The sequence below is a fragment of the Camelus ferus genome, chromosome 4 (genome assembly GCF_009834535.1).
Source record: "Camelus ferus isolate YT-003-E chromosome 4, BCGSAC_Cfer_1.0, whole genome shotgun sequence".
NCBI classification, from domain to species: Eukaryota; Metazoa; Chordata; class Mammalia; order Artiodactyla; family Camelidae; genus Camelus; species Camelus ferus.
In genome coordinates this window covers 17,944,814-17,963,892 of record NC_045699.1, presented here as the reverse complement: position 1 = coordinate 17,963,892, position 19,079 = coordinate 17,944,814, and the positions used below count along the sequence as shown (strand labels likewise).

Sequence of the window (19,079 nt, the reverse complement as noted above, 5' to 3'; positions counted from 1 at the left end):
CCTCACATGGCTGAGAGGCGGAAGGGACAGGGAGGAGAGGGGTCTCTCCACTACCCCAGTCTCTCCTTATAAGGTCATTAATGCTATGATCTCAAGGTCTCACCCTTATTACATCATTTAACCTTAATTACCCCATAAAGGCTCTATCTCCAAATACAGTCACATCAGGGGTAGGACTTCAATATATGAATCTGAGGAGGATATAAACATTCAGCGCATAGTATGGTAGGAGTATGTTTAGCTTTGTAAGAAATAACCAAACTGTCTTCCACAATGTGTGCAACATTTTGCACCAGCAATGAATGAGGGCTCCTACTGCTCCACATCCTACTGCTGGCATTTGGTGGTGCTAGTGTTTTAGATCTTAGCCATCCTATCAGGTGGGTAGTAGTATCTCAAGTTGTTTTAATTTGTAAGTTTTTAATGATATATGATGCTGAGCATCTTTTCACATGCTTATTTGCCATCTGTGTATTTTCTTTGGTGAGGTGTCTGCAAAATACTCCTTTTACTATTCTTAAATTGTGTTTTGCAAAGAGTGGTCCCATGGCCACCTTAGAGTGGGATCACTTGGGCTGCCTGTCAGAGATATAGAATACTGGGCCCTATCCAGTACTAATTCTAATGCACTCAAGTTTGAGAAACATTAAATGGACAGATACACAGTTGGAGAAGGCGGGGGACACTGACAGAGAATCACCGATGGTCAGCCTCACTCTTATTGGATTGACTGGTTACAGACCTGTGTGCATGATCTTTTCCTCACTGGAAGCTGACTTTTAAATCCCAAAGCCTTTCAAAAAGAATACATATAATATGGATGGATACTGCCATGATCAGGAAGTCAAGGCTACTCAGGGATGAAAAAAAAAAAAAGGGAAAGGGAATTGAGTTGTTTAACCCCAATTCCCCTGGAAAATCACTGGAAGCAGGTTGAGGGGTGGGAGGGGGAGCAGACAATCGGTCCTACTCCTTAAAAATAAGCTAAAGTAACCAGCAAAGAAAGAGAAGAGGCAGAAGTTGGGCATGCAGCTGGGAAGCTGAGATAAGCAAAATACCATGGAAGCAAATTATTCAAACTATGACAGGTCACAAATCAAACTCATTTTTAAAGCCCCTAATAAGCCTCAGAGATTTTATTTTTTTCTTTTTACTACTTTACTTCCAAGGAAGAAGAGGAAGGAAGGGAGAAAAAGTAGTGAAGCAGTGGGCCTTGCTGGTTAGGAGAGGAGGGGACATAGTTGCCCATTCCTCTAAGGGGTGGTGGGGGTGTGGGGGGAGGAGAAGGGGGGAAATAAAGCAAAACTATATGAGAATAGGAAAGAACCATTCCCAGTATAATATTCTTTTTTCTTATCTATACTCTACCTCCTTTATTTAGATTTTTTTTAAGTTTGAAATGAAACCTCCAGTCTGTTTTTAAACCAAAAGCATGATTCTTTCCTGAGTAGTAAATCTGATTAATTTCCTTCAAACTTTTCCAGGTAGCAGCAGCCAGCCGATTTGTATTTGATAAACAGCAAGTACAAAATAAAAGGCATGATTCTGTAATTTAAAATAATGTTAATATACTAATTTTTCTTAAGTATTTTAAACAAAAGTTGATATTTTAATTTTTGCATATTTCCAACAGATATGCAAGTGGAGAAAATTATTTCCCAATAGTCTCATATCTGCAAAGGGAACTCAAAAAAAACCCAATAAGACACAAAACAGATAAAAATGATTTTTCTTCATGGTTAAAATGTTAAGCAGTGATCAACTGTAAATCAGACTATTTACTCAAAGCTTCATTCTTTTGGTAATGGTAGGTACTAATAAATTTCTTAAAATCACTAATTCATTAGCACTTTATCATTTACAAAACATTCTCATACATAATTTCACTCAATCCTATTAGAACTATTCTGAGTGAAGTGGAGGAAGTTAATCTGTCTATCCTCATTTTACGTAAGAGAAAGCAGAGTCTCTTGGAGATGAGGGAAACTTTCTCACTACATGGCCTTTAAGCACACAGCCAAGCCAGAATTCAAATCTAGGACTCCACCTCTAAGACAAAGGAGTCCCCCACTCTTTCCACTTTGCAATAATACAATAAAGCCTAGATTATAAGACACAAAGAAAGAAATCCATAATGTAGTTTTGGAGTACACTAAGAAATCCTTTAAAAAAAATAAATAATTTGAGGATTGTGTTCATAAGCTTTTTACCTCTTGAGTTCCCTCAATAAAGGCACCAGTGTCCCAGAACATGGTGTTAATGGCTGATTTCTAGGCAGCCCTCTACACTATAAAGCTATCTGCCAGGATAAGACATTCTGCAGGTAGTGAAGAGCCTGCTTACAAAGTCATCTTTGCCAGTTGTGAGAAGCTGGAAAACCTTTGTCTACCTCCCCCTCCACCAAGCACTCCACCTTAAGCCTCCAAGGCTGTTACATCCATTTCAGTGGGCGACAACTCCCTTCAAGCTTCTAAACATCCAAGAAGCCAGGGTAGAGGAAAACGGCAGTTGTGCCCTCCTAGAGATTTACAGTCCCCTTTTACATTAGTGCTGAGTAGCTAATTTCCTACACTTTTTTGCCATCCTGACATTTTAATAACACAAGGGACATTTAATTATATTAATCCCCCTCCAAATATACCTATTCCAGAGTAACAGATAATAATATCAACATTTTGAAGGCTTGAGTTTCAGAGAATTTTCAAATCCATATTACTTTCAAATAATGTTGGCATTTTGTAAATTTAGCAGCATTTTTGAACTTGTTGGACCTATACTTTATTTATTTTTTAATATATATATATATATGTTTTGTTTTTGTTTTATTGTTGTTGTTGTTGTTGTTGGTTTTTCTGTGAGGGGAGGTAATTAGATTTATTTATCTACCTATTTTTTAATGGAGGTACTGGGGATTGAACCCAGGACTTCATGCATGCTACACACATACTGTACCACTGAGCTATGCCCACCCATCCTGGACCTCTATTTTAAAATCTAGTTCACCGTTCTTCCTAATTTACCCGATTATACTTTTTCTAACTATGGGCAGGGACTCCAAAGAAGATGAGTTCAGCTGCCTCCCCAACTCCACAGCAGAGGTGCTCTGATTCAGAATCAGGAGGGAACTTGCTTAAAGATTCCTAGATTTCACTCAAAAAGGTTCCAAGTCAGTAAGACTGCAAGAATGTCCAGGAAGCAGCATTTTTTAAATGATCTGACAAGTGCGTCCAGCAAATGCTGCCACAAAAGGACTCACCCTGGCCTCCAGGACAAATTTATAAACATTTTTAAACAACCTATGAGGGCTGAAGGCCACAAAGAAGGAACTGACTCCAGGTGGGGCACCAATGGCATTCCAGACTCGGGGGACAACTTGTACAAAGGCGTGGAATCATGGAATGTTTGGGGAATAAAGAATCAACTGGAAATTAATCTATATCCAAATGGTGGACTCAGCCTTTGAGGAATATCTTGCTCGTGAAATTTTTTACAGAAAAAGGATTTTAAGACAAAAGTGTTTTAAGCAGAGCAATGAATGATTGGGTGTGTATTAAATGTGAAGGATGGTCTCTCAGGAAGATGAGTTTCTCAAATAGAAAAGAAAGGAAGAGTGTTTCTTAAGAGATACTAAAGAAATTGAACAGGAACTGGTAAGCAACCAATCCCATTAACATAGTTTCACTCCCAAGTGAAACCGAGAAAGACTTCTATCAGAGAGAAAACAGGGCAAGCTCACAGGTGGATATTTTACCTATTCCAGTCACGTATCTCACTACCGTGAAACTGGAGATGAGTCCACTCTTACTTAACCCTAGCATTTGGTTATTCCTCATCCACATTGCCTCCTTCCTGCCTTATGTGTAGCTTCAGATACACATCACAATAATTACATACTAAACTTATTAAATGTATTTAATATGTATGTATAAATATTTAGTGCCATTGCTGGACCCACACAGTGTATTAGTCTGCTTGGATGCCATAATACAGTACCATAGACCAAATGCTTAAACAACAGAGACTTATTTTTCTCACAGCTTTGAAGGCTAAAAGCCCAAGATCAAGGTATCAGCCACACTGATTTCTCCTGAGGCCTCCTTCTCCTTGGTGTGTGGAGGGCCATCTTCTCCCTGTGCCTTCACAGGGTCTTTTCTCTTTATGCCTGTTTCCTAATTTCCTCTTGTAAAAGGACATCAGTCATACTGGTTTAGGGGCCACCCTAATAACCTCATTTAATCTTAATAATCTCTTTAAGGACTCAGTCTTCAAGTACAGTCATATTCTAAAATGCTGGGGGTTGCACCTTCAACATAAAATTATGTCAAGGGCAAAAGAGACGCAATTCAACCCATGATGCTATAGCTAGCTATATATTTTTTTAATTTAAATAACACTTCAAAAAGTTTGAAAATTTCCTTAGTAAAGCTCATCAGCAAGAGGAAAAACAAAAAAAAACCGACCATTATACTCAGGACTAGCCAGACCCCTCCTAGAATCCATGTTCCCTTCAGGGAGAGGATTACCAGGAGGTCTGTTCTATCATTCCAAGATCAAAAATCAGCTCTAAAACTATCCTGGGAATTTTAAGTCACTCCTTTAGGGCAACAAAATTTCAGACAAGTTGCTTTCACACCCATCCCCAGTGATAAAACCAAAGAGCAATGAAAGGGAAAGCAAAAGGAGAAAAAAAAAAAAGTTTATACAGTTACATTCCAACACTTGTTTCCAAAGCTGTGAAGTGTATGATGGCATTCTTGATATCCATACCCAGAACTTAATAAAAGCTCACAAAATTTTCCTGAACTGTAGCTAAATCTAGAGAGGCAGGAATTTCTTCTGAACCAGCATGACTCTTCAGAAGCCACAAGCATATTTAAAAGTAAGAAACAAGAGCTTCAATATTGTAAATTTAAGTGACCATAAACATTTGAATAGAATCAGTTTTCTACCCCTAGACCCGCCTCCATTAGTTCTCAACATTTAAAAATTATTGGAGAAAGGAGAGGGTATAGCTCAGTGGTAGAGCGTGTGCTTAGCATGCATAAGGTCCTGGGTTCAATCCCCAGAATCTCCATTAAAATAAGCAAATAAATATAAATAAATAAATCTAATTACCTCCCCCTCCCCCAAAAAATTAAGTAAAAAAAAGTTTAAAAAAAGAAAATATTAAAAAAAATTTTAAGTGTTGGATAAATTAGATTAGAGAATTTTATATTATCACATATTTCACTAAATTACCCATAAAATCGGGCACAGAAACCATTTGCCATGATGTAAACTGTTTCAAAAACCATATACTAATGGATAAAAATAGGACTAGATCCTATACTTATCCTTTTAAACATAAGTACTACCAAACTAGGAAAATAACCAGTGTGCAATCCCAGTGAAACAGCTAATTCAGGTTCACCCACAAAGGATCATCAGTAGATGCTAAAACCATTACATGAAAGACCACAGTGGAACATGACATTTGAAAGATACAAAGCATCATCACACGGCCACTTTGTAATTCCAAGGGGGAAGAGTATATCTTTTCAATAGCTTTCGCCACTTCTGAGTGATAAAACTCAGTATCACTAATATTGGGATAATCAACACTAGGTGCCTCCTGATGTGCAGTGCAACACAAAATACCTATAGAAGTGTCTTGCTAAAAATACTTCACCTAAATGGAACAAAGTTTATAGATCTAACTCCAATTCACAAGAGACTTCAAGTTAAATGACTCTATGAAGAAATCATCAGACAAATCCAGATTGTAGGCAGTTCTATAAGACAACTGGCCTAGCCTCCTAAAAGATGTCAATGTCAAAATCAGAGGCAGGGGTGAGGTGGGGAGTGGAGGCAGGGGAATGTCCTAGATTAAAGGATACCAAAGAGATATTACATCTTAAGGCTAACATTAAATCTTAGATGTGATCAATGCTTTTGCTGTTTATAGGAGAAAATTATTGATAAGTACTTACAGGGTAAGAGGCCAGGATATCTGCAACATCCTTTCAAATGAATGAAAGGTATAAATCTAAACAAAGAGATAAAGTACATGAAGCAAAGCATCAACAATTGATGAATCTGTGCATTCTTTGTACTATTTTTTCAACTTTATTGTAGGTTTCAAATTCTTCAAAATAAAATTGAGAGTGTCACTTCATGAAATTTTAAAAAGAAAAAACAAAAACAAAATCAGTGTGGGGACTGCTCAAACCTAAAGACTTACACATAACTTGATGGGATCCTAGTTTGGGAAAAAAGAACCAAAAGATACTTGGGAGACAACTGGATGTTTAAATAGGCCTGGCATTATGTGATATTAGGAACAAATTGATCATTTCTTCCTTGAGTGATAATGATAATACTGTTATACAGAACAACATCCTGAGTCTTAGGGGATGCCCTAAGTATTAAAGGCTCACGTATGGTGACTGCAACACACTTTTAAATGAAACACACACAACCAAATATGCTTACATGTTAATAAATGGTGGCATTTGAACATTTGCTGCATTATTCTCTCAACGTAAATTTTTTGGAGCATAAGTAAAAGTTAGGAAAGCATATATACCCAAAACCTTCACATTTCTTTTTACATTTAATGAATTCATTATCTTACTAAATTCTTACGAGCATTTAGGGGATTTTTTTTTTTTTTACAGCACACAATGCCACTTAACAAGCAACATAATTAATACTTTAAAACATTCTTTACCAACATTTCAGTTACCCATATTTTTTAGTTTGGGAGGGACATTGTGAAGATCCTCCAAGTTTTTAAAAAATGTAACACATATTGCTTCCTGGTTGGTTAACACCTGGCAATTCGGGGAGAGTGGCACACTTGAAGGGAGCAGGGAAGAAGTTCCATGCCTTTTCCCCATGCCTTGTCCTATGCATCTCTTCCATCTGGTTGTTCCTAAATTATATCTCTTACGATAAACTGACAATCTACATGGTAGACAAGATACACTGATCGACACCTCTGTGAAAACAGCCAATAAAAAAAAAGGGGAAAAAAAGTTATAAAAAATTTAACTGGCACAGGGGGTGGGTACAGCTCAGCGGCAGAGTGCTTGCTTAGCATAGACAAGGTCCTGGGTTCAATCCTCAGTTCCGCCATTATAAATAAATAAATAAATAAATAAATAAATAAATAAATAAATAAATAAAGTAAGTAAGTAAGTAAGTAAGTAAGTAAGTAAGTAAGTAAACCTAATTACCTCCCCCTTCCCCCCCAATTTTTTTTAATTGAGCTGGCAAAAAGGTAACTAATGAGAGACAAAAAACTTAGAAAGGTTATAAAAACCTAATGGCAGAGGTGCCCTCCACCTACCCAGAGGGAAGGAGCATCCTTATCTCTGAAGACAGCAGGACAGCCGAGGAGAACCCTAACAAACAGGCCTTGCTGAGTTTCTCCTGGTTTCCTACAGTAACTTCATACTCTTCAGCCTATCCTATTTCTCCATGACTGCCCACTCTTCAACAAACCTAACATAAAAATACACAGCTCTGTTTCTTTGGTTCTTCGTTTCCTTATGAAGGCTCCCATGTCACATAAAACAAATTTGTATGCTTTCCTCCTGTTTAAAAAAAAAAAGTAACATATAATTTTATGTAACAAGTCGCATAAGATCCTTTTCCTCTACTTTTCATTCTCCACAAAAGCACATATGCCACCATAATTCCACCGTAAAAAGTAGTCCTGAGGATGGTACTGTTCCTCTAGTCCAGTTCTGTCCAGCATGGCAGCCACTAGCTACATGCAACAACACTTCAAATGTAGCTAATGACTCAAGAACTGAATTTTTAACTGTATTTAATTCTAATTAATTTACATTTAAGTTTAAATAGCCACACATGTCTAGTGACTATTGTTTTGGACAGTGCAGCTGTAGAGTACAAAACCTAGACATGAAAGGCAATATAATTTACAAGCTTAAATTAAGGACAGGTTTCAGAGAAAACTATTTTATAAGCTTTTATCACCAGCTAATTCTAGATCAGGGATTGCCTCCTTTGGACTTCCCTTAGAGCACTTTTTCTTTACTACAAAAAAATAGGTCCTCAATAAAAGTTTACAGAATGAAACTAATAAAGGTTTAAACTTATCTCAGATCAATAGAATTACCAGAGAAATGACTGCATTCAATCAAATGTATAGGAGTGCCCTGATTTAAGATGTCACAATTGTCAAGACTGATAAAAAGGAACTGACTTATTTGCAGGTTTCATTTAAAATAATAGGCTCCTTCAGAACACTAAAAATATGGTTTCACTTACAAAAAGTTACTTTATACACACACTGCCAGAAACATCTATTGTATACTGTAATACATGCCTAGCCCAGAATAATACAAAACATTGCTGCTACCCTACTACCACATTCTGTCACCTACTATTTGACTTTGAGTAAGTTACCTAAACACTGTGCCTCAGTTTCCACACCATTAAATGCAGATTGCTATACTTAACTTTATAGAATTGTGAGATGTACTGAACAACACATTAAAATCACACAGAATAGTATCTACACATGATAAAAATTCAATGAATATTAGTTGCTCTATCAACTAAGAGCTTGTATTTTTGATGAATGTGAACAAAACACACATACAAAGTAACATAAAGTTACCAAAGCAGCAAGATGTATATTTTTAATTAGGTCTAGTCTAACCCAGGAAACAATGCTTGCTTTATTTATTTATTTAGTTGATTGATTGATTGATTTGGGGAGGTGATTAGGTTTATTTATTTAGTTTTAGAGGCAGTACTGGGGATTGAACCCAGGACCATGTGCAGGCTAAGCATGTGCTCTACCACTTGAGTTATACCCACTCACCATCCCCTAACAACGCTCCTTTAATAAACCATACTGGGGCAACCAAAGACCCTGGAATGTTGACATGTGCCTTATGTAAGAGAAAAGACATGCCATCAAGGTTTAATTATTTCCCTAATATATAAATATGAAGGTACTGTTTGGTGCCAACATTTTTATGAATGAAAGTTAGGGACACTTTTTTAAAATACCAGTTTTAGAGATAAAAGTCACATACCATATATTCACCTATTTAAAACATGTGATTCAATGCTTTTAGTGTATTCAGACATGTGCAACCATCACCACCATCAATTTCACAATATTTTCATCATGGCTACTATGAGTAATGCTACTGTAAGAATTCAGGTGCAAGTTTTTGTGTGGACATATGTTCTCATTTCTCTTCAGTAGATATCAAGGAGTAGAACTGCTGGGTCATACAATAACTCTATGTTTAACTATTTAAGGAACTGCCGGACTGTTTTCTAAAGTGGATGTATCATTTTACCTTCCCTCCAGCAGTCTGTGAAGGCTTCTGATTCCTCCACATCCTTGCCAATGCTGTTACTGATTTTTTTTATCACGCTCATCCTAGCAGATACAACATGGTATCTCATTGTGGTTTTGATTTGCATTTGCCTGTTAACTAACAATGTTGAGCATATTTTCACATGCTTATTGGCCATTGAAGAAATACCTATTCAGATTTTTTTGTCCATTTTTAATTGGGTTGTCATGTTACTGAGCTGTGTGTGTATTGTGGATATAAGCCATTATAAGATATATGATTTGAAAATACGTTCTCCTATTCTGTGGGCTATCTTTTCACTTTCTTGAAAGTGTCATTTGAAGCACAAAAGTTTTTAATTTTTATAAAATCCAATTTATCTATCTTTTCTTTTGTTGTTTATACTTTTGGTGTCATATTTAAGAATCCATTCCCTGCCAAACCCAAGGTCATAAAGAGTAATCCCTATGCTTTCTTCTAAGAGTTTTATAGTTATAGCTCGCATTTTTTTATTCATGTTAAGCTTTGTGTATGGTAGGAGGTAAGGGTCCAACTTCGTTATTTTGCATGTGGACAGCCTGTGCACCCAGCACCAATTATTGAAAAAGACTACTGCTTCCCTATGAATGGTCCTGGCATCCTTGTTGATCTGAGGCACAGGGGTTTAGTTCTGGATTCTCAATTCTAGTCCACTGATCTACATGTCTATGCTCGTATCAGTCCCACACCATCTTCATTAATGTTTTTTTACAGTAAGTTGTGAAACCAGGAAGTATGAGTACTCCAGCTTTTTTGTTCTTTTTCAAGATTATTTTGGCAATTCTGGGTCCCTTACAATTTCACATGAATTTTAAATCAGTTTATCAATTTCTACAAAGATACCAGTTAGGATTCTGACAGGGACTGCACTGAACCTGTGGATCAATTTGGAGAGTACTGCCATCTTAACAATATTAAATCTCTCAATTGATGAACAAGGGGGTATTTTTCATTTTTATATTCTTTAATTTCTTTCAACACTGTTTTGTAGTTTCAGGGTATAAGTTTTATACTTCTTTTTCTAAGTGGATTACTAAGTATTTTATACTTTTGATGTTATTATAAATGAATTGGTTCCTTTATTTCATTCTTGGATTGTTCATTGCAAGTGTATAGAAATACTATTGATTGTTGTATGCTGATCTTGTGTCCTGCAACTTTGATGAATTCACTTATTATGGGGGTAGTATTGGTAGTATGCCAATTCATGGGGTGACCATTAGACTAATTAGGTGATTCTTGCAGAGTACTCAAGTATTCGGCCTGGCACACAGTAGGTAATAAATGCCAGCTATTACTACTAAAGTACTTTTATATATCAAGTGCTTAACAAAAGAATCTTACAATAAAATGTTTATTCAACACTTCCTATGTGCAGAAGTGTGAGTGATACAGAGATGAAAATTTCTATCCATACGGAACTAGCAGCCTTAGAGGAGAAATAGATCCTACTTGTCCCTCAAGTGACCGGTACAGATATCAAATAAAAAGTTCAAATAAGCTATCTTTTGCAACAAGTCTGCCTTCATACACTCTTTAATTAAGAGCCTCAGAAAGCCATTTACTTTTGAGCCATGCAAATGAGGTTTAACCCCCGCCTACCCTGGCAATGCTTATTACTAGACTCTTCCATACTGCTTCTGAACACAGTACCGTTGCAAAGTAATGCTCCTGCACTGCCCTTGATCAATGGGACTGAAGATTTTAGTGTCTTGTAATTACTATCTTTGTTTTTCACTTCTTTGAAACCTACTTTTGAATTTCCAGAGAAGGGAAACAGAGAAATGGGGAGGCAGAGAAGGGAGAGAGGAATTACAACAGGTAATTCAGGACTTAAGTCTCATATCCTACTATTCTGTAGAAATGTATTAGCATTTTTTAACTAAAATAATTTCACTCCAAACAGCCCTTTAAACTTAGCCATCTCCTTATTGTTCTAAAGCACCATTTAAAAACCAGCCAGGTCCCCTTTTGTCTCAGCAACATTTGCTTTACTTTAAGTTACAGTTATTTGTTGGAACAACAACAGTCAACCTACAAACCACAATTTGCACGACAAACTCCAATCTCAGCCCAGATCTGTTTTTGGCTTCACAGCAGCTAGAGGTAAAGAAGAATTTCATTGCTTTGTTCAAGTTGGGTCATAAACAGTCACTGGGGGGAAAAAGGCAAAACAACATAAAATGTCTTATAAATCAAAAATGGTATAAAAGATGAAAAGAGACTCAGGTTGAAACATGTGCTACATAAATGGAAACACAACTATGCTCATCTTCAATCTCAACTTGCCCATTTATGTGCCCACAAAACTCCATTCTTACATCAACTGTAATTCATACTTAAGTTGTACTGAAATGTGTCTGCTTACAAGTCCATCTCCCGCCCCCGTCCTAAGTCTCTGAGCTTTTCAAGGGCAGAGAAGCCATATTGCTCAACAGAATTGTAAACTTGGGCAAGTAAGATGAGCAACTAGAAGCCTTTCCACTCCCATCCCAGTGTGACCTAACCCAGAAGTTTTTCAAAAATGACTTTATTTTGCTTCTACCCCTCTATTTGACTCAAAGGATAATAAAAAGCTGACATTAGTATTTAAGTGAAGACAACTGCTCAAATCACACCATCTTCTGATGGCATACAGCATGTAAGTGAAACAACACAAAACAAAGTTCTTTAGTTATCAGAACTGATTACTAGTAAATTAAATCTATTTTATTTAAATTTTAGCTAACCAACGTGATAGATAGTATGCCTCTAAAACTTCACCCTTCTGATGTGCTGAGCCATTTAAATGGGACCAAATGAAAGTGACACTCTCAGTATTTGTCCAGCAAACCTGGTGGAAAAGCTAACCAATCGGAGCAAATCAGAACATACGTTTCCAATTTTCTTTTCCAAATTGGAGTTACTTTCTTCAAACCCTGTTCTGCTTCTCTAGGCTTCTGATTAGGTGGGGAAAGGGAAACAAAAATTAAAGGGAAGAGCAACATGTTCAGTGATCAAGAGATGCACCAACTTTCCGTTTATCCAGAAGACTCAAATCACCAGAATTTTCTTGATTAATACCATGCCACGATAACTGATATTTACAAATATGTTCCTAAGACACAAAGTTCTTCAAATGCCTTTGAAACTTCTGAAGGAAAATTAAATTACATTGCAAAATATTTTAGTAAGAGGATGTTTAAAAGGCAGGGGAGAAGAAAGCTACCATGTGTCTCTCCATCACCTATGATAAGCATCACCAATCAAATACTGAGTACTGTCCTGAGCTAGTCATGTGCCTCAGAATCCTTCTCACCACACCAACCTGGAAACAGAGCTATGACCTAAAGCAGAGTATAAACAGAGTAAAACAGTGGTGAGCTTATGACTTGGAATCAAAAAGGCCTGAGTTTAAACTTCAGTTGTGCCACTCAAAAACAGTGACCACACAACCTATTACCCCAAAAGCACCAGTTTTCAGAGTGACACAGGACAACAGGCAAAAACTGGGATTATCCCCAGCAAACAGGACATACGGTCACTATACTCAAGCCATATGGGCCTTGGGCAAGTTACTTAATATTGGGCCTTGGACCTACATCTGTAAAATGTGAATACCAGGGTACAGAACTAAACCTTCAGTAACTGTGAACTGTTTTCCTACTCCTTTCAGCTATAAATCCCTACATTCTGGGATGCTAATCCAGAGAGCTCAGACACTCCAAAAACTCACAGAGCTTTATGGAGGGGAACATTAAAGAGATGAAAATCCATCCTTGAGCAATTCAGGATAATTTTTTTAACCCACATAATTCTTTCTTTTTTTTAATTAGACTTGCCACTTGCAATTTAAAAAAAAAAAAACTTAATTCAAATTCTGATACCCAGGCAGAACTAATCTCTCGGGACTCTGTTTCCAGAGCTTTGATTTTCATAGCTTCATAAAAGCACTGATCTTATTGTATGGTGATTTTTTTTTTTTTTTTTTTTGGACACGACTGATGCCTAAGTGCCCCTAGAGGACAAGAAATGCTTCTGGTCCTGTTGTTACCTTCAATGTTTAGAGCAGTTCCCATCACACAGTAGGTACTCAATGTTGGTTGAATAAATGATCACTACTTAAGAAATACAACCCTTCACTGGTCAGCCCTAACCTCACTGTATTTCCTCAACCCATAAAGATGATCTGATCTGTAATTACCTGTGTCCTTATCTTTCCCTATCTGAGTTTTTATACTCATGAGGAGCACCCACAGCCCAGAATGTTTCTTCTCTATAGAGTGTTTTCATCTATTTCTCTAAAGGGAATCCACCTTGAATCCAATTCTTAATTCTTAGAAAGTTCCCATTTTAAAATTTTATTCAGATGCTCCTGATCCTTCACACCATTTATTAAACTCTAACTCTTCATTAAAGACAAAACTGACTGACCCAATACCAGATTTATCTCCACCCGTTTCCACTTCTTCTTCCCTGCCCTCAGTGAGCTCTCTTCATCCAATCAAAACTACAGGACCATCCTCCCAGAAGTTAAGGTACACTTGACAAAGATCACTCTACTTATTATTGGAGGATCAGAATCCAATGGGAAAAAAAAAATAAGGCAAATTAATACAGTCTCAATTCCACAGCACTGAAATGCCTTCAGGGGTAAAATGGTTTTAAATTGTGACAAAACCCCAGGGGTCCCCAAGGCATTTCTAGGGTTTCTTAGAAAAAAAAAAGTGTAGTCAATCACAGACGTGTTTGCTTTTTCTCTGCACCATTGCCTCCAGACTTAGACTGCTCTCAGGGTCTGGGGGTTTCAAGGCAAAACAATGAAGCATTTGACAATCTCAAAAAGTCTGAATGACATTATGGAAACAAACTTCACTTTGGGCATCTCACTGAAGTACAGACAGATCATGATGCACTGCCTACCTTGAGCTTGGAATATACTCCAGGTGAGTGTCACAATTTAGGCACTTTGTATTCAAAAAGATCTCTCTAAACTGATAAATTGAGAATAGTCATTTAAAAGTTCTGCATATTTCCTAAAAGCGATGAACACTTACCTGGCAAATCCTCGCCCACCACCACAGTAAACAACCTGTGACTGCTCGTTGAAAATACAACTTTCATTTGGAAAGAAAAAAAAAATTCACTCTAGCAAGAGCCAAAGGTTCTTATCCCAAGCCAAACAACAACAGCAAGATGAAATGTTAAGGATCTATTAAGACAGAGTTGAAAACTTTGTGATTTTCACTATCCTTCCTCCGGAGAGTTTCTTTTGCGCCACAAAAATAAGTTTAATCAGATGGGAATGGGCGAGGGGGTAAAAAACTGCAAACAGAAAGCCCTGTAATTTCGGTGTGAGTACAATATTAAATGTCCTGAAAGCAGACAGTTCCTCAATAACGTAGCTTCAATAAAAACTTCCTAAACCCTTTCCTTTTTTGTTCCTTTGAGAAAATGGTGAAGCAATTTGCATTTACAGCTCAGTTCCTGTTTCCAAAATACCCCTTTAACTTTTTCTTTTCTCTTTTTATGGTAGGTATAAATAGCACCAAATTGTCAAATCACAGCTATTTTGTGTGCTACCTATACAAATAGGTCTGATTTCTGGCCAGCCATAAAACAATTACTGCCGAATTCCTCTGGCTCTTTGATATCCAGCTTGTCCACAGGGCTTCAAAGCTAGCCTCCTGGACTTTTCTGGGGGCACTGCAGAAAAACAACCTCAACAGAAACAGAGTAGATAAAATGTTCCCACTCCTATAAACACACAAAGACATAGCTACAGAAGTCAAACAATTCAGCAGCATTGTGCTGGGGGTTTCTTCCCCTCCAAGAGGATTCAAGATGGCCAAGTCCTCTGCACTGGTTTTCAGCCGTGGGGGGTCAACCAGAATTTCTTCCCCTCCTGCATGTGGCATTTCCCGATTTTGAAGCCTCCAAAATTTAAGAATTACTTTGCTTTCAGGGAAATTTTCTGATTTACTAGAATAACATATCCCACGGGAACACACTGGGATGGAATGAAAAGTTCAGCCTCTTGAGCACATAAATAACTATACAGCGCTTTATTTATTCAATGTTGCAAAACGCATTCAAGCTAGAAGCTTTGTGTAAGGTTAAATCTGGTCAGAATACCAAGTAGAGGAAATTTATGGGCGACTGTATGCTCTGACTATAAATTAATAGGACTTTATTATCACATGGCTTATGAAAAATAACTACATTCTAAGTAGGACGGCATACACAAATACCTAACATATAGAGCACACATGTGTGCTCGGAGTACCAGTCAGGCTATTTCCTATTAAGCCACAGCAAAAGCAATACATACATCTATCACAAAGAAATAAATGTTAAGTCTCATTAGAGAAACTTAAAATTTGGCATCTTAGAGGAGTGGCAAATGTGACATGATTATAAAATCTCCCACCATCCAGGTTCATATAATAAAATGTTATTAAGGTTGATACAAACACACTCATACACACACACTCTTATATCTATATCTATACCTATACCTACACCTACATACCTGCACCAGAAAGAAAAGACATTACTTTTTTTCCCCCAAGTCTTCCTACCAATGGCAGCATGCCAAATCAGTTTTTCCTTAACCCAGTATTTTTGGCAGCTCTATCATAATATGCCAGTTAAATGGAAAAAGTATTTCACAAATTAAGTAGTTGGAAAAACGTGATTCTGAATTAAAAGTATAGATAAGTCTCCCTCTGTATATTTTGGATACAAACATAAACAGTCAAGACTACCTTCGCACCCAAAGCCTACTTCTTACTTCTTCTCTTCACCACCTGTAGGAATCAAGCATTTTTAAAATATTAAATTGGGATCTGATTTTAGCACCCTTCCATGATCTTATCCAAGGGAACACTTGTACATATTTATCCAAAGACCACAGAGCCATGTTGCATTTTTAAATCCACAAAATAAATCAACTCTTACTACTATGTACATGAGCCCTCTCATTATAACCCAAAAAGTTCTCAAAATAAGAGACACCTGTTTACAACTCTGATCTCAAGTACACAGCTTTTATCTCTTAGGTCAAATCTGGCACCTAACATTGGTACTCAATTTCCCCATAACAACGTGATTATGTCATCTCTCAAATTTAATTACATTTTTTCCTCTGGATTTTTTTTTTTAACCCTGGCCAAATGCATTCACATACAACAAAATTCTCAGTGTGAGTGATAAAAATGCATTAAAAGTAACCTTTAATCCATGCTATTAACTGATTTTATTCTATTTTGGCACGTTTGAAGTAACTCATCTAAGGATTAGTTAGGCTTTTCTACACTTCTTTTTATCAGGACTCTACCATTCTTGATTTAGTTTTGAGAGAAAAGGGTTTGCAAAAACTATAATAATCTCACAGCTGGAGATGGCTGGAAAGTCCGTTAGTGCTCATTGTGCCCTTAATTTGCAGGAAGCCTTTGTGCTCTTCTGCTCCTCGTTTTACATGCTGAGCAGTTTTCACTGATAAAGTACTTATAGACCAGTTATTTTAGATTAATGAAAAGCCCAGTAAAATTTCATGTAAAATGGTTGTGAACCTTTCTCTTTAAAATACTGAAATGTATCTCCAGTCTTGATTACATGAAAATCTTAACCCTGATCATTTGCCTCAATAGTTTTCACGTGAGTTAAGGCAAAAAGCAGTCTCAAAATTTTTAAGTATTATTTTCAAACAGAGAAGGAATCCAAAATTTCAGACTATGAATTCAGATTGAATGGCTGAAGCCTCAGGGCAAACACACTGGTTTAATCACATAGCAGTAGGTTTCAAAATCTTGCCCTCTTCAACCTTAACGATAAAGTATTTCTCTGCCCTTTAAACCTATAGCAATAATGCAAACACATTATACAAGAGGAACCCATCATCGCTGGGATTTTTAACATTATGACATCAATTTCGGGAGTCGATTGCATTGTTCTAATTTTACACTTACCCAAAATGAGATTTTAAAGTCTATGTATGATTTAGTATTTCCTATGAACATCAAGTCCCCCAAAGGACATTTAAATATTCAATTATAATGGATTTTAAGTCAAACTCAATTTTCACAATTTTTCAGAATTCCCTAAAGGTCTTCAGATACATATGCAAAATCTAACTCTGAAAAGTCTAAGCTGAAGTTTTAAAGTCTGTTTGAATATAAGCAAAAATGTTGAGATTTGTCATATTTCAAGACATGAAACTGTATTGCAGTAGAGTGCTAAAGTTACTCATTTTCTGCGACACTACCTTCCCATAAATCAGAAGTTCAAATCGTAATCATAGAGATTCATATCTAACACAGTAAGTATATCACTCACATCGAATACAGTGAGTAGATCTGCAAAGCAGAAATGATGGTGTCTGAAACTAACAGGGTTAAAAAATTTCTTTTGTGAGGCCACTGGCAAAATCTACAACAGCTGTCTAACTTTGCCTTTAACGATCATAGCAAAAGCTTAAGGAAGTGATCCAATACAGCGCTGGTCTTTAGTAACCAGATCGTTTCTATTTCATTTTCAGCCAGGGGAATGGATAATGAAAACAAAATTATTCTTCAGTCAGTTAGCTTACTTGACAAGCTAATTTTTACCAACCTTTAACTTTTATTCACATGTATAAGCCATAAGTGCTGTTTCTTTTTTTTGTGTAGACAACCTTAATAGCTTTTAAATACTGGCTACACAAGATAAACTTCAGATGGCTATCACTGCTTCAAACCCACTTGTAAAAACTACTGAAAAACTTTTTTAGCTATTCAAGGACTAGTACTGAGCTTAAAAAAAAAAAAAAGGCAAACATTTCATCATTGCTATAAACTGCGGAGCCACAGAGCTCACGGTCTATAAGTGGAGAAAACTGCAGAATTCATACCATTTTTATATGCCCTAAAACAAGTGTATATTAAATTTTATAAAGGAAACAAATACAATTCCCCAAGGAATACAATTTTCCACCTAAAACTACTTACATTGTTTAAAACAAAAAGCATTCTCATCATATGTCATCATCCAACTATTTATCAATATATCTGAGATGCCATCTCCTCGATTCTCTACTTAGCCTATGGAAACAGGTATTTCAGACTCCTAGCTAATTAAGACTCAGAAATTTACTTTAAACAAAAATTCAACATTCTCCTTAAGTTAATTTTTTGAAGAATGTGAATAAGGGACAGAAAGTAATCAAATCAATGCCCCAACAAAGTTATGTTATCGTTCTGGTTAATAACCACAGGGTCACATTAGAAAGAAACTCCAAGATGATTTTAAACTAAGTTATGTAGGAGCAGGCGTGGCTACAACATTCCCCATTTCAATACTTACAATGTATAACATATTGTTTTATGCAAATTTGCAAATTTGTTTTCTTTCTAGAGAGCAATCTTAATCCAGTATTTAATTTATAATTCCACTTCTGTGTACTTCGACAAAGGTTTGATCCAAAGCGATTTTAAATTTCAGGCTAGTATACATTTATGCTACATGCCACAGCTAAAAGATAATGATTATAAAAATATCTGATACACTTTCCAATTACAACAGATCCTATCATTTTACACTATCTCAATTATGAGAAATATGTCTTCAATTTCTTAAGATTTGAAAACAGCTATGTGGTGTTGGTTTCCTAGAGGAGAATTAAACTAACAAAAAACACCTATGAACTAAAATATACACACCAAAGAGTATTCTTGAATTGACATATGTATAATGTCT

At 36.4% G+C, this 19,079-nt stretch overlaps 1 protein-coding gene and 1 long non-coding RNA gene across 2 annotated transcripts in view; both read right to left on the bottom strand.

Moving 5' to 3' along the window:
* Nucleotides 1–6,140, bottom strand: part of MLLT3 (MLLT3 super elongation complex subunit) — a 209,046-nt gene extending 202,906 nt beyond the window's left edge. Inside the window, exon 1 of the mRNA XM_032477613.1 lies at nt 5,970–6,140. Coding sequence (XP_032333504.1) covers nt 5,970–6,060 — 91 coding nt within the window. The 5' untranslated portion in view covers nt 6,061–6,140. The remainder of the gene's footprint in view (nt 1–5,969) is intronic.
* Nucleotides 6,141–9,764: 3,624 nt separating this feature from the next.
* On the bottom strand, nt 9,765–19,052 carry LOC116663085. The gene is made up of 3 exons (XR_004319133.1): nt 19,039–19,052; nt 16,825–16,827; nt 9,765–10,010 (listed from the first exon to the last, which is right to left on the bottom strand). It is a non-coding gene; the product is annotated as an uncharacterized LOC116663085 (long non-coding RNA).
* Between the last annotated feature and the right edge of the window lie 27 nt (nt 19,053–19,079).